The sequence below is a fragment of the Eublepharis macularius genome, chromosome 4 (genome assembly GCF_028583425.1).
Source record: "Eublepharis macularius isolate TG4126 chromosome 4, MPM_Emac_v1.0, whole genome shotgun sequence".
Classification (NCBI taxonomy): domain Eukaryota; kingdom Metazoa; phylum Chordata; class Lepidosauria; order Squamata; family Eublepharidae; genus Eublepharis; species Eublepharis macularius.
Window position 1 is genome coordinate 136,739,981 of NC_072793.1, and position 15,850 is coordinate 136,755,830.

Below are 15,850 nucleotides of genomic sequence, written 5' to 3' on the forward strand. Positions count from 1 at the left end.
CTCTGTGTAACTGATGCCCCTCCACATTTAATAAATGTAGTAGACTTGCGCCTGTCTCTTCTTGGAATTGGCTGAGGGACATTTGAACCACTGATTGTGTGGAACACTATTGTTTCTGTTTGCATTCCTTTGCAGAAGTGGTCCTCTACTGTGAAGTACATTCCTCTTATGTTAAATACATTTCAGCTCCTTGGAAGATGTGGGTCTTGTGTGACAGGAAGTGCCTAGTGTCAGAGGTATATGCACATCACAGTGGTGCAGCAGAAACAAAGTATAGGATCAAAGTGGGGAGGCAGCGATTAAATTAACAAACCCTCCACCAGCTCTGTCTTTTAAAACCACGCTTCCCAGCTAACATAAAATATGTAACATGTACTCCTATATACTACCTGTTCTTTATGTTGTTTAATGTAAGTCCTAGAATTGGTTATGTTCTGTTTCAGCAATTCCTCAACCCATACTGGATCCTTGCTAATACTATATCTTGGTAAACTTATATTCATTTACCATATGTCATTGTTTATGGAAATGTTCTTGACACTATGGAAATGCTAGCCCTTGTCCTTTGCTACTGATTGTACTAATCTTACACTATGTAACCCGCCTTGAGTCTCAGTGAGAAAGGCGGAATATAAATGACATAAATAAAATAAAATAAATAAATAAAATAAACGTTGCATCTCCCTACACTTGACAAACACGTGCTAAGGTGTCTTGTGTAGAGAGAGTCCATGTAAGAAAGGAAGGGGAAGGAAGGTGACGTGACTTGCTTGACCACAAGGCAGTATCCTGCACATTCTGGCTTAATGCTAGTTAAAAGTAATGTCTGGATGTAGCCTAGAACTTGGATGGCCAAAGGAAAAGCACTTTAGAGAAGCACTACAGCAAAGAGGGAAGCCCATCTTCACCTTTAGTGGAAAATCAATGACCTAAGGCATCAGGGAAATCCACTGTAGACAACTAATAAGAAGTATAGTATGTGAATCTAGACATTCTTTTTTTAAAAAAAAAAGTGGTTGGGAAAACAAGGGCTTTCAGGGAGAAAAACACAGAAATGGCCTGATCTACCAATTATGTCCACTCTGTGCTATCAACAAGTTCAAGATAGAAGCAGTTTTTTATTCACTGTCCTAGATGGTGTGATATCCTTGTTCAGAATCACTTGAGTTTTATTAACACTGCATTAAAATCTGTTTCTGCTGTGGATGAATAAAATTGTAATCCCCTAACACACTAACAATGTCAGAACAATATACTGTACGTCAGTGAGCTTATAAATGTTTTTAATAACTTTGGAGAAACTGTGTCAGAGATGAAGCAAATCAAAGACCTTCCATTATAAAGGCAATTGTTTATATGAATATATATGGTTTGTTCCTCATAAATGCAAAATAATATGCCACTCTCTGGATTAGAACAAAGAACATTATTAGGAACATAAACATTTCCTAAATAAATGGGAAGGTGATTGCTCTCTGTAAAATAGTGGGAGGCGGGGAGAAGACAAAGTTGTGCAAACTATTTCACACCTCATATCATTTACCAAGCCTGCCTAGTGTGAATAATGTCATGATTAGAGATGGGCACGAACAGCAATATGAACAAAAAAAGCCACCAACAGCCCGATCGGCTGTTTGCGAGCAAGCTGTTCACGAGGCGCCATTTTAAATTAACAAATGGTCATTTCAAGTCCTGTTCGTTGTGTTCATTCTCCATTCATGAAACCAGACAATCAGGTGCCTTCAATCAATTCCCATGGCATTGGAGGCAGGGACTGTCTGAACTCTGTATGCACTCCTTCTGTTGCCCTGGAAACCCCAATCTAAGTCCAATTTAGCTTGATAGGAAGGTCTTCCTTCCAAGTATGGAGCTCCAAATTGGTTACATGGGAGCAAAGACCATGTTACACAGTTCTGACTGCCAACCGCAGACCTCCTGTTTTGCTCTATGGGACCTCTGGTTATAAAAGGCACCATGCTCCCAGCTCGGGCTTCCAGTTTCAATGGAGTGGGAGAAAGCAGTTGCTAGCATTTTGAGAGAGAGAGAGAGAGAGAGTGCAGTGGAGCTTGAATTTTTTTTGTGTGCGGGGTGATAGGGATCTATCCCCTCAAGTTCCAGGGCTGCTGCCAGGCCCTGGAGCCAAGCCTAGAGGGCACCTCGGCTGAGGGCTCACACAGATTATTATTAGTGCCTGATGTGGTCAGGTTTCTGGGAGTGCTGGGCTAGGGCTCTACCCCCTCCCTCTGGTTCCAGGGCTGCTGCCATGCTCTGGAGCCAAGCTCAGTGGGCACCTCAGCTGAGGGCTTAGTTCCTGATCTGGTCAGGTTTCTGGGAGTGCTGGGCTAGGGCTCTAACCCCTCCCTCTGGTTCCAGGGCTGCTGCCAGTCCCTGAGGCCAAGCTCAGTGGGCACCTCAGCTGAGGGCTCAGTGTTCTCTCCTTTTCTGTCGTCAATTCTTGTTTGCTGGTGCTATGAGGCTTCGGGCAGGGACCAGTGGTGGTTGTGGGGCGAAGTACAAAGTTTGTCCCAGTTGCCCCGTGAGAAGCAATACTGAGGGTGCTCGGGGGCAACAGAGACCCCTGCTCACCAAGATTCACCTGTGGGGGCTATGGAGGAGGCCAAAGAGGTCTTGTCACTGAGAGAAGAGGAACGCTTTAAAATTTTGAGGAGGAGGATCTGTGGAGGAATGGTTGGTGTTCGATGAAACATCCATTCCGTCTCCATCCCAAACTCCAGGTGCTGTCCCTGCCTGCAGTCCACCCCTCACTCCATCTTCCGGTGCTAGCTCCACAGCGCAGCCTGTAACCCTTCGTCCTCCTTCCCCTGGAAAAGTTAGTGGGCCATGTTTCAACCTCTCCATATAGATGCACTTTCAGACCCTTCCGAATGACCACCGTGTGGTGCGGTGCCATGCCTGTGATGGCCTGGTGTGCAATGGCAATGACCCTAAGCACCTGTCATTGTCGGTCCTGCGTAGGCACCTGAGAACACACCACCCAAGCCTGTTGTCTCTGTCCTCGCCCAGCATAATATCCGGAGGGGGGGAGAAAGAGGGCTATCAGCTCTTCTGAGCAGGGATCAGTGGGAGGGTCACAGGAATCCACCCCAAGCAAGAACCTTTGCCCCAAGGGTGCTGATGGTGGAATCAGAATGGTCAAGCAAGCCGCCCTTGCGGAGGTTGTTCCCTCAGGGTTGGGGATAGTGCTATGGAAAGAGTGACATTGAGGGCTCAGGAGGCAGGCATTCATGTCCTGGCAGAGACGATTGCCCTACAAGGAATCCCCCTATCCATTGTGGAGGGTTTGGGCTTCTGCAGCCTGCTTCGGCATTTTGCCCCATGGTTCTCCATGCCATCACGATGTACCGTTGGTCAGCTTGTTCTGTCTGCCCTCTACCAGTGTGTGCAAGACACACTGCTCAGGGAGCTGTTGGCTGCCAATGGCCGTACCGTCCATTTCACGGCAGACCTCTGGAGCGGATGCTATCACGGTGACCTTGGTATTATCACCCACTGGTGACAAACAGAGGACCTCTGCCACCCCAGGCCAAGCACAGGCCACTGAAGCACGATGCCAAGGTTGACGCCGGGCTACAGGGTTGTTCTTCTCCAGGCCAGGGGGATGTATGGTGTTCACACTGGGAAGAACATCGCCACCACGATCAAGGCAGCTCTGAGTGAGTGGAAGGTGAGGGTTTGTCCGTGGCTTCATGGTGACGGATGCAGGAAGCAACATGTTGGCAGCCCTAAGAGAGGCATCCCTTCTGGGCCTGGTGTACATAACGCACAAGCTGCACCTGGTCATGAGGGACATTCTTGGGCTAGGGAGCAAGCTGAGAAACAGCTGGGATGAGGGAACTTTGTGGACATGCAAACTGCTGGACAGCTGTCGGTGCATTGCTTCCCACTTCTCCTGCAGCGTCAACTCTTCCCACAAGCTGCTCCAGAGGCAAGGGGAGGGAGGACCCCGAGCACCACCTTTATCAGGACCTGCACACCCGCTGGAACTCCACTTACAACATGATAAGTCATCTGGTGGAGCAGAAGGGTCCGTTGCAAGACATCCTGTCATTGACCGACATCCTGCGGAAGGGAGAGGAGCTCAGCCTCAGCTCCATGGAATGGAGAGTCATTTCCCAGATCGCCCAGTTGCTGAAATCCTTTAAGGAGGTCACTGAGCTCTTGTGCTCATATGTGGCCAGCCTGGGTCAGGTCTTCCCCCTATCCACGGGCGCAACCATTTCCTGGCCAAGGAGCTAGATCACAAGGAAGAACTGCTCCCCAGGGTCAGGGACTTTGTGAAGAGGATGCAGGCATGCATGGCCGAGCACTTGCATCCTCTGCACCACGAGGTGCGGTACCAAATGGCCTCCCTCTGTAACCCTCGTATCAAGGGCAGTATCGCCTTGCGGGAGGGCGAGATGCAGTGCTGGAAAAAGGAGCTCTGCAGAGCGATGCTCCATTTCCAGGCAGAGGAAGCAGAATGGAGGGAACTGGGCTGGGGTGAGGGGCAGGCAGCGGAGAAGGAGGGGGAGGGGGAGGAGGGGGAAACAGAGACACGCCAGGAGAGACCCACCCAAACAGGCCCACTCAATCTCTGGTCCTCATCAGTGGGCAGTGTGGTTGGCCGCAGCACAGTGGGCGTGTCTCTCATGGTGGAGGACTCAGCGGGGGTCATAGTGTGAGACTACCTTGTGGAGCCCACCAGCCCCCCCCCCCCAGTCCAACCCATTAGAGTATTGGTCACGTAAATCTGCTGTATGGCTGGACCTGTCCATCGTAGCAACCAACATCCTGCCCTGCCCTCCCACCAGCGTGCAGAGTGAGCAGGTGTTCTCCTACCTGGAGACCTCCTCCATCCCTGCCATGCACATCGGCACCTGGACTTGGTGGACATGTTGACCTTTATTAAGGTCAATTTCCAACTGTTTGGATATTCCTCCCTAGACCTGGACCTGCCTGGGCTCTGAGCCACTCCAGTTTGCCGAGGTTCTTCGCCAAAGTCCGCTGCTGCGGGCTCAAGATCCCGTGGCCACTGCAAGGCTCTGGTGCCAAGCTATTCATTATTATTATTACCTGTCCTGCGCCTGCTCAGGTCAGGTTTCTGTGAGTGGTGGGGTATTGCTCAAGCCCTCCTCAGTTCTTGAGGCTGCTTCCAATGTCCGGGGCCAAGCTCAGTGGGTACCTTGGATGAGGCCTCGCAAATGTTATCGTCTTCCCCGTCCTGCTCCATACCATACCAGGTAACCCTTTTTCCTCCTCTCCATGAAAAGTTCCCAGTCCCTTTTTTGATCTCTCCCTCTCTGGAAGCAACTTTCTCATCCATCCAATCTTCTGCGAAGGTGGGCGATGTCTGCGGCTGCCACGTTTGGGCAAGAGACAGCTCAGGAGCTGTTGCACATGTAGTTGTGCAGCACAATGCCCCCTACATGGGGCCCCTGCTGTCCCCTTTCACCGGGGGGAACATATCAATAATCTTATCCTTTCTGTGAAGGCAGTAAGGTGGGTGATGTCTGCAGCCACTGCGTTCGGGCACAAGACAGCTCAGCTGCTGTTGCAAAGTTAGTTGTGCAGCACAATGCCTCCTATACATGACCCCTGCTGTCCCCTCTGAGCGGTGAGGAATGGGTCCTGTCCTTTCCGTGAGGGCAGAAAAGTGGGTGATGTCAGCAGCAGCCTCCACTTCAATGCACAAGGGGTGGACAAGGTTCTCCTACAGCAATCTTTGCATTCCTTCCAGGTGGATCCCATGACGTCACCCGTGGGTCTCAGTTTGGCCTAACTGTCCTCCCATCTCCACCATGTCTGGATGGAGGGTCCCCTCAACGGCATCAGCCTCCACTGCAATGCTGTCTTGTCTAGGTTGCTGACTTGCCCACCATATCCACTACAGCAGGCAGGTGGGTGATGCTGGTGGCAGCCCACACCTCTCCACATAGGCACCTGTCTGCCTGCTATCCCCTTTCCTTGGGGAACTCCACTGCGTCGACAGCCAGCACTTGAGCCTCCACATCTCCATGTGAGGGGCAGGCCACACTTTCACCCTTGGTTATTCCATTCCAACTATCTAATGGCAAGACAAAAAATATATTGATGCAACACACCTGTCTCCCCAATATCCTTGTCCACTATATCTGTCTCACCTGTCCATCCGATACAGGTATCCAATGTATCCATGCACTTATCCCATACAGCTATGCACCTGTCTATTGAGAAACTTATCTAGCCCATGTACCTAACCATCCAATGCACCACATCCAGCTGATGTGTTTGGGTGGCAACAGCCTCCACACCATGCAAAGTGTGGACATCAGCATCTGCCACAATGCCATGCTATCCCCATCTGGTGGATGTATTTTTTGGTCTCTGACCCACCAGTGTGTGTGTGTGCAAGGCCTCCTTGTACGCCAAGATGTCTTGCTAGAGGGTGTTCATAGCAGATTGTTTCAGGGACATTTGGTTATGCAGTGGCAGCCAACTCCATCAACCACTTCCTTGAGCCCGCCAGGTGAGGTGGCCACCGTCATCGCCCATGTCCCTGATGTAGCAACACCGGCCTCTCCTAGGTCTGGTGGATGGACACATGGGGGATGCTACTGGTGTGTGGCCAAGCCCACCACCCCCTACAAGGGAGGCAGTCCGACACTGCCTTCCCGAGCCTGCCAGGTGGGGCAGCCACCAACATCGCCCATCTCCCTGACTTGACAACATTGGCCTCTCCCAGGCCCAGCAGGCAGGCACATGGGGGATGCCGCTGGTATGCGGCCAAGCCCCCCACCCTCTACAAGGGAGGCAGCCTGACACCACCTCCCCGAGCCTGCTAGGGGTCTGGGGTCCATCTTTTGAAATGGGGCCAAAGTCAACTGATGGCTCCTATTGTATCGAATGGGAGTTTCCTGGGGCAGTGGCTTTGGGAATGTATAACTCCGAGATCCATATTGCTATCTTGACCAAACTTGGTTGATGGCTGGAGGAGATCCTGCTGAATACTCCCTGCAAATATGGGCTCTCTAACTCCCGAGGGGCCCGTTCTGGCACTGACGAACATCCAAACACGAACATGTTCACAAAAGGGTCATGCTCGTTTATGTTCATGAATTCCTGTTCACGGGTGGCAACGAACAACGAACACCCTGGTTTTTTTTCCCCATTCATGCCCATCTGTAGTCATGATGCTGTGGATCTTTCCCAAATAGGAATCATAACGTGAGTCTTATTCTCTATAGTTTGGTGTAGTGGTAAATTAGGGGAACTCTAATTTGGTTTGATTGCTCAGTCCTCCACTTGAAGCCAGCTGGGTGACCTTGGGTGAGTCACAGATTCTATGAGCTGTCTCAGCCCCACCCACCACACAGGGTGGTTGTTCTGGGGATAATCACATACTTTCTTAACTGCTCTGAGTGGGCACTAAGTTGTCCTGAAGGGTGGTGTATAAATCAAACGTTGTTGTTGTTGCTGCTGCTGCTGTTGTTATATGTTTGGTTCAGCCATGTGCACATACATATGATGCACCATTATTTATTTAAGGCATTTTATAGTGATTTTCTTTCTGGTCATTGTGGGCATAATTATGGCTGCCCTACTGGGAGGCAAGGGAAAGAAACTCCTGGTAGGGACAACAGAGACTGTACAGGCAAGGAAAAAGGGAAAGAGGTAGTTGATTGAAATAATCTATCCCTTGCTCCTCTCTGCCTCCTTGCCAGCCTGTCAGTGACCCAAGCATCACTTTGACAGTTAAACACCCACATATATCTCGAGCAACTGAGGGAAGGGGGCTGAAACTATTGTCCTTCCTTCTCTCCCACCTACCCATGCTTCTTTGGCTGTCTCATTTCCAAAAGAGAGGATGCAGGTAAAACCCAATCACACAAAGTTTGCACATGAATTGCATGCCTGGAGGGCATCAAGATGCCTTGAAAGGAGAAGCAGAAAGACTGGGCTGTCGCCATATTATGATGTGGTGGTACCTGGGAATTCTGACACCTTCCATCACTAAGGGAAGAGCAGGGTTGCACCTGGCAAGCACAGTGTCTCAAGAAGGATACATAAATGCAGCTTGAATGGCTGCAATGAGGAGGGAGAAAGTGGTAACATCATCCCTCCTGCCTTTTCTATCAGCAAAATAGTATTTCTCTAATGCTTTATAAAGATAATAGTATTTCACTGCAAGTGTAGAACTTAGCAACAGGTAGAAAAGTATAGAGAATCTGGTTAATCCTAAGGCACCTACATTGGCGGTGGGTTTCCTTTAGCTTTGCACTTGATTGTAAACTCTTCATCAAAAGGGAATGCAACTTCAGTAGTTGATTGTTCTTTGATACTTGGAAGCTGCCGCACTAAAATAGAAACAGGTGATATGATCAAATAAAATACATTGAAATAATAACCTGGAGAAATACATGAAATGTTTGATTCCATTTTCACCCCACCATTCTACCCTGTGCTGTAGAAGTCTTGGCTGATCATTTCTTTTTCTTTCCAAAATTCAGTGTTTGTCCGAATGTAGTATAGATAATTAGCTTTACCTTTCCAGTTTATTCTCTGGCACAACCCCTCCACCAAAATCTGCCAGCATCACACAACAGGCACAGGGAAGCAGTTAACACCCCAAGAAAAGAAAACAGAGTTACAGAAAAGGCAAGAAGCTATAGAAGGGAAAGGTGTCTGGCTTCTGAAAATACATAGATTGCATGGCAGAGACATTGTCCTTACTTCCATCTTTGGAGCTATTTCCCATCTCTTGCTACCCTTTAAAACAGTGATTGGGAAAGCTTCAATTTTAATGGTAACATTTTCATTGCAATTACATTTGCACAGTTAGGCTAAAAGATGGCTGTGATTTTTTCCTGAGTAGGAAGATGCTCTGACAGAAATGGTCATAGAATCAAAATAGGACGTTCATAAAATTCGGTAACTTCCCTGAGCCTCACAGGGAGGGTCTGTCTATTACAAATGACTGACAAATTCTCTCCTGTCACTCAGTATTTGCCAGGATTTTTTTTTTCCAGATTTGAACCTGGAGGTGCTTTTCCACCACTGTTTTCAGTGGTCTAACTTATTTCTGAAAGTATGTCATCTTGGAGGTGATGTTTGTCAGAGCACAAGCCAAAGCAATGTTGAGAGTGTGTTATTAAGAAATTAATCTAAACTAGTCACTAATCTGCTAAAAGTCTGGTTTTGTTCACTATTTCTGTATTAGATTTTAAGCATATACTTAACCAATGGCTGTTGCTACCTGACCTAAGACTTGATACCAATGTAAATTCCTCAATTAAACAAGTACAAGATCCTTAGTCAAACCTTCAATGGGGGAATGGCCCACTACTATGCAAATCATCTGTTTCATGGATCTACTTTTTTTTTATTATCCTGCTGAAATTAAAATGTTGTGTGAATCCCCACATAACCAAACTATAAAAATGGAAATTGTGCCCTGAAGAGTAATTGACCATAATAGAATTACCAGTTTGTTATAAATTACAGGAATGTATATTAGGGTTCTGGCACGAATCTCTTTAAACTCAGTGAACCAGAAAACTCAATGCTCATACAGAATGTGGTATCTTGCGACACCATATGGTATCTCATCCCCCTACATCTCCAACAGCACTATGGTTTGCCCAGATTCTTTATAGCCAAATATAATTCATGTTTATTAAAACCATAAAAAAGCTTCATTAACAGAAATTAAGAATCAAATTGAAATGTAGGGTCAAAGAGAGGTCAAATAGTCTGGGATGGTTCTAGTGATTAGGTAAATTAGATGGACTAGAATTCAGTTCCATGGCCATCTACAGAACTCTGATATAACCTTGGACAAGAAATTTCAATCTCTTACCAACCATTCTTATCTATACCAGGATAAAATTTCTCGTTCCTCACTTAATGCCTTGTTCATCGAAAAAGATCATAGTTATGATATAGTTATACCATATAGTTATGGTAACAGGAAACAGAACCTTTGCCTAACATTTATATCCCCCCCATCTTCCATCATGGAGCATAACACATGGGTTAACAAAGCATCTCCCATCAAGCAACTGACCAGACCCACCACACTCACTTGTGCTTTCTATCCATAAGCTTGCCCCAGTTTATAAGCTCCATTAATAGCAATTTAGTATTAATTGCTTAAAATTATCTTTGATTATTTTTGTGCAACTTGCCACAATTTATTTATTATTTATTTGTTTTATTTGACTTATACCCCACCCTTCCCACGAATGGGTTCAGGGTAGCTCACATAATTAAAACACAATAAATTAACAGTCAACTTTATAAACAGATTTAAAAACTTATATTAAAATACTCCGGCACCATTATATAAAGGCTACTTTGGATACTAATAAAAGACCTGCATAGGCCATAGCTGTGGGTAAAGCGCATAGCCAAGGGCAGTCATAGAAGAGGTAGCGATTTTAGGATATGGGGGAACACCCGCTGGTCCTGGTGGAACATCTCCATTTTACAGGCCCTGCAGAACTGTAATAGGTCCCTCAGGGCCCAGATCTCCAGCAGGAGAGTGTTCCACCAGGCTGTGGCCAGGGCAGAAAAAGCCCTGGCCCTGGTGGAGGCCAGCAAGATGTCCCTCGGGCCGGGATGATAATATTAGCCTGTTAGAATATTTCCTCCCCTTCTCATTGTTTCAGTAGAATCTGACCCAGATGAGTCCCAACAACTACATAATGCGTATTAAAATGAAAACAAGGCAAGAGACATTGAAAGTGTGCACTAGCTAGCTGGTAGTTAGGTTGCTTGTTAATCTTTTTATCTTTTAATGTAATTATATCTAATATCCATATTGCTGTAAACTGTTTAAGACACTTATAATGGGCTTAGATTGGAATGACTCTGCATAAGATTGCACTTCATTTATTAGTTCTCTTTGGGAGTCCTTTAAGACTGAAGCTTGCTCAGTAAGGGTCTTTCTTCCTGACTTCCAAGACAAGGCCTGGCCACACTTCAGGACCTGGCAGCAGAAGGATCCTTTCCATTCTTGCTGTCTTTTCCATATTGTATGGCCAGGCCATACTATCTTCCAGCCATATGGCTTAGGCATGCTATGAAATATAGTAGTATAATGAAAAGCAATAGTAGTGAAGAGAGCCCCTTTGCAACGCTAACAAAAGTTCCATCCATCCAGTCAAGGTTGGAATATTTTGGTTTCCTTAAAACAGGATACAGATACGTGAAACAGGTCATTTTATTTTTATGGAGTTTTTGGAGTTAAATATTCATGAAGTGTTTCAGATATCCTTTCTTTGGGGAGAATTATAGACTTGAATCAGATGCACATCTCGGATTCCGTTAACTAACCATTCTATTTGAAATCAGGGAGATTTTTTAAAAAGATAGTTTGAAAAGCAGACTGCAAATTGCAAAATGTTTCCCCTACCTATGCACCTCATCATGGACTAATGAAAGGAATCTGCGCTTGTACACTGTGAAGGGCAGGACTAAATTACCTTAGTTCTTTATAAAATCACAGTGTGAAATCACCTAATAGCATGGTGGGCTAGCAGTATTTGCATAATGCTTACACATTGGATCAACGTGCCCAATTTAGCGTTTTCACATTTCATGTCCTTAGAATCAAATTTAGCATAGTATTTTTTATAAAATTCAAAAAATCCCCTTCCTACCCCTCTGACACAAGAGAGTTGGGATGGGGGTGGTTTATGCTTGACCTTTAGCTATGAAGAGCTCATGGCATGAAAACAAGACTGAAGCCTTGAGCCAGCTGGCCAATGGGCAAGCTATGTAAAGTCCAGTTTGTACATCCCTTATCCTCCTTCAAAGCAGACATGGCATGAGTGTAAGCTGCAACAGCTGTGTGAGTAAAGTGCTGCAGAGTCATGGCTGACTTATAGTGGCCCCTGTAGGGTTTTCAAGACAAGAGACATTCCTGCCTCTACTCAGTGATTCTGGTCTTCCTTTGTGGTCTCCCATCCAAATACTAACCACGGCTGAACCTACTTAGCTTCTGAGATCTGATGATATTGGACTAGCCTGGGCCATCCAGGTCAGAGCATGCAACAGGAGTTTAGAAAGGGACTACTATTAAGATGAATGGAGGAGCAGCCCTCTTGTACACTGCAGCAGGGAGAGGGTCATAATGAAGGTGTGTGACCAATGCAGCACTGAACTGGTGGCAGTTTCCACAAAAGCAAAGCAGCATAGTCCACACAAGGCCCCAAAATATGGCAGTGGAGATAAGGCAATAGCCCACAGTAATGCTAGCCCCTCCCCTCCTGTTTGTCAGAGATGCACAGGGGACCCTGTGTGTGTGTGTGATGCCCTCAAGTCATAGCTGACTTATGGTGACCTCTGGTGGGGTTCTCATGGCAAGAGACCATCAGAGGTGGCTTGCCATCACCTGCCTCTGCAACCCTGTTTTTTGTTGGAAGTCTCCCATCCAATTGCTAACCAAGGCCAGCCCTGCTTGGCTTCTGAGATCTGATGAGATCAGGCTCACCTGGGCTATCCAAGTCAAGGCACACAGGGGGCTAAGGGATGAGACTTTAGAGTTTCAGTCCTTACCCTCCCTCAGAGTAAGCCTTGAAAGAAAAAGGTGAATGTGTCCCTTGTTGTGCCTCCATACACCTATCTATATACCTCATGTCAGATTCTGGGGGACTGGGGGGGAAAGACTTGTAACATTTGACTTTCTCAGAGAGGTCCGGAGAAAAGATGGGCATGAACCGAAATACAAACGAAAGTTTAGCACAAACTGGGCTGGTTCATGGTTCACAAACTGGTGGTTTGTCAGAGCCCATTTCTGATGAACTGCCACTAACTTTATTTATTTATTTATTACATTACATTTCTAGACTTCCCTCCCCCTCAGACGGGCGCCAGAACTTTAGGCTGGTTCGTTTGGTTCATTTTTTGGTTTGTCACTGCAGACAGCCTGGCATCGATCAATCAGTTGCCTAGGCAACAGGGGATGGACTTCCTGCAGACCTTCTGCTGGCCCAGAAGTGGCCTTCTGCTGGCCTGGAAGTGACCTTCTGCTGGCTTGGAAATGATGGTTCACTAACCTGGGTGTGATGTTTTCATGAACCAAATGAACTGGTTCGAAAACTGGGGCAGGTTCATGAAAGTTCGTGGTTCATGAAATGCAACAAACCACAAACTACACAGTTCATTTTTTTTCCGGTTCATGCCCATCTCTAGTCTGGAGCTTAAAATTTATAAAGTGGAGAGTATTGGGTGCCTGCTGTGCCTCTACTTCCTAGGCTATGTACTTGTAGACATTCAGTAAAACATATTACCTGATAAAATATTGGACTGTCCACGAAGGAGACTTGGGTTTAAATCCACCACCATTCCCAGCCATGAAACTCTCCTGCCTTAAGCACACCATTCAAAGCCCAAAGATTCCCTTCCACTCCTCCCATTTTTCACTTAAGAATTGGTGAAAGCCTAGCATCACTTATTGTAGAAGAATAATCTCATTAATTGGTAGAATAATAAAGTATAAGTAACTGAATAAAATTAGAGGGTTAAGCAGCATTAGTTATGTCTTTAAATCTCTGTACTGTAACCTTTAAACAATTCCCTCTTCCTCCCTCCCTTCTCTTCCAAATTATTCAGATGGAAACAATAGCTCAGTTTAGAGATCATCCTTTACATGCAGGGGGTACCAAGTTCAGTTTCAAGCAATGTCTGTTCTCAAACCATGGGTAGCACGGCTTGAGAAGACCTCTGCCTGAGACTCTGGAGAGCAGCTGCCAGTCACAGGGGACTGAAACAGCATATATATATGAAACAATGCTCTGACCTGAGTATCTGACAGCTTTGCAGAAGGGAGGGAACTGCTGCCAAAGAAGTAAAAAAGAAAGAGATAAAATCTTGCTTGATATTACACGTTGGCTGAAAACAATGAAACAGCATAATGGTAGTGGGCAGCCAGACATTTCTAATATGAAGAAGAGCATCTCTCAGATGCTGTGGTCTGTGAAGTCCAGATTTTGGTAGGAGTGTTTGGCCAAAGTAAGAGACAAACATGGATGGAAATCAGTTAATTTTTTTCTTACCACATAATATATTATTGAATTGTATGATGCACCTATAGCCTCTCACGCTTGGTGCATTGGGTCTGACAACTGTGTAAGCACCACAGAGGTCTCTTTAGAATGGTTCAGTTGATCTAGGAATATGAGGCTAACTTGGCCAGGTTAGTAAAACAGAACAACCACCCCAAGAACAGCCACAAGTCCCTAACTGAGATCTTCATAACTTGCAGGAGAGATCTAGTATACTTCCCTCAAATATCAGTAACTTCTCAGTTGGGAGGGGTGTGGCTCTGAGCCAAGATGGAGTCACCCAGGGTAGACTCAGAGTAGACTCAGTAGGTGGCAGGGATGCCAGCAGAAGGAGGCAATTTCTCCTAACTTCTGTGGATGACTTCTCATGGGACCTCTCAGAAATCATTCTGCTTAAAGATGTGAAGGACCAGGTGGAAGACGTGTGCTTTTAGAAGTGATCCTGTCCTTCAAAGATCAACCACCTGTGGTAAGTATGTGCACAGCCTCACCATGAGCCGCTTGTGCTTTTCAAATATTGGCAAAGCAAACAGGAATTGGTCCAGACTAGCTGCAATTTGTTCTTGGGTGAAATTGGCAGACTTTTTGTTTTTAAAAGAGATTACTTTCTTATTCATGTGAAGTTCCCATACTCACCTGGGGGACTGGATTGCGGGCATTGTGGGGAGGCGAGTGGGGAGATGGCATGGTGGCCGCCATGTTGTGGGAGGGTGTGGAAAGACCAGGGGCCAGGGGTCATGCCCAGGTTCATCCGGTGCAGCACGTGCCCTGGGAAGCTGGCCCCCGCCCTTCAGCACCCCCACTCAGCACTCGCCTGCAAGCTATTTTCTCATGAGGAAACTGCTAGGATGACATGGTCTTGTCATAAGTAATTTCACTTTCAGGTGGTATCTGGGCTGAATATTCAAACAGAGCCAGAATTATAGAATTTATGCTTTCTACTAATACTGGCCACCCTGAATGCCTATGAGATACTGGTATACAAGGAGTTAGCCTACATTTGAATATTAGGACATAGAAGACTCAGACTCAAATTGTGGTGCTTTGATCTAACCAAGAACAGTAATTCCTTCAGCTTTGTACTATTTAAACTTTTCCTGGTTTGCATGAACTGGTCCAAGAAAGGAAAACAGTTACATTTCCATCACATACGAATTCCCAAAAGGGCCGTACTAAAGCCGAAGAAATCTCAAAATAGTAACCTCACATCGGTAGGATTTAATACGTTCTTCAGCAGGAGGGAAAACCTCAACATTCAGTAAATAGCTACAACTTACCAGAAAGCGGTATTTCAATAGCTCCTGCCAAACTTAATACAAAGAGAAGCAGGCTCACAGCAATTCCTTTTGTGCTTAATGGCATCTCCATCTCGCTTTTGTAAACAGGGAGTCCAAGCAGATTGAAAGGTGTTTTGCGTCTCTCCTCTTCTTCAGTTTAAAAGCACTCCTGAAGGACTGAATCTAGAAACAGAGCAGTGAACCACATAAATTAGCTCATGGCATTGGCTCAACTCTAATTATGTTATGAAAATGAAAAAAATAGTCAAGATTTATAAGCTAAAGCACGAATCATAGAAACCTTCCCATAGTGAATTGTTGTTTCCACTCCTTCAAATCCCCCATTAAAACTGTAGAAAGAGGTGAAAAACCATCTCAAAATCCATTACGTGACACAAATCCAATTACTATTTTTGCTTGCATACATAAGAAGTGGCTGATGTTTGAAATGGTTGTTTTTCTTGCTATTTAAATAGGACATTAATTTGGAAAAAAACATCTAAAGAAAGCTATTTGGAACATGCATGA

The 15,850-nt window shown here is 45.9% G+C and overlaps 1 protein-coding gene across 2 annotated transcripts in view; it reads right to left on the reverse strand.

Moving 5' to 3' along the window:
- CHL1 (cell adhesion molecule L1 like) overlaps positions 1-15,422 on the reverse strand; it is a 149,620-nt gene extending 134,198 nt beyond the window's left edge. For both annotated transcript variants that reach the window (XM_054976883.1, XM_054976882.1), the window contains exons 1-2: positions 15,323-15,422; positions 8,228-8,333 (exon numbers count right to left, since the gene is read on the reverse strand). In XM_054976883.1, the coding sequence (XP_054832858.1) occupies positions 8,228-8,333; positions 15,323-15,413 (197 nt within the window). In that variant the 5' untranslated portion in view covers positions 15,414-15,422. The remainder of the gene's footprint in view (positions 1-8,227; positions 8,334-15,322) is intronic.
- Positions 15,423-15,850: the final 428 nt, after the last annotated feature.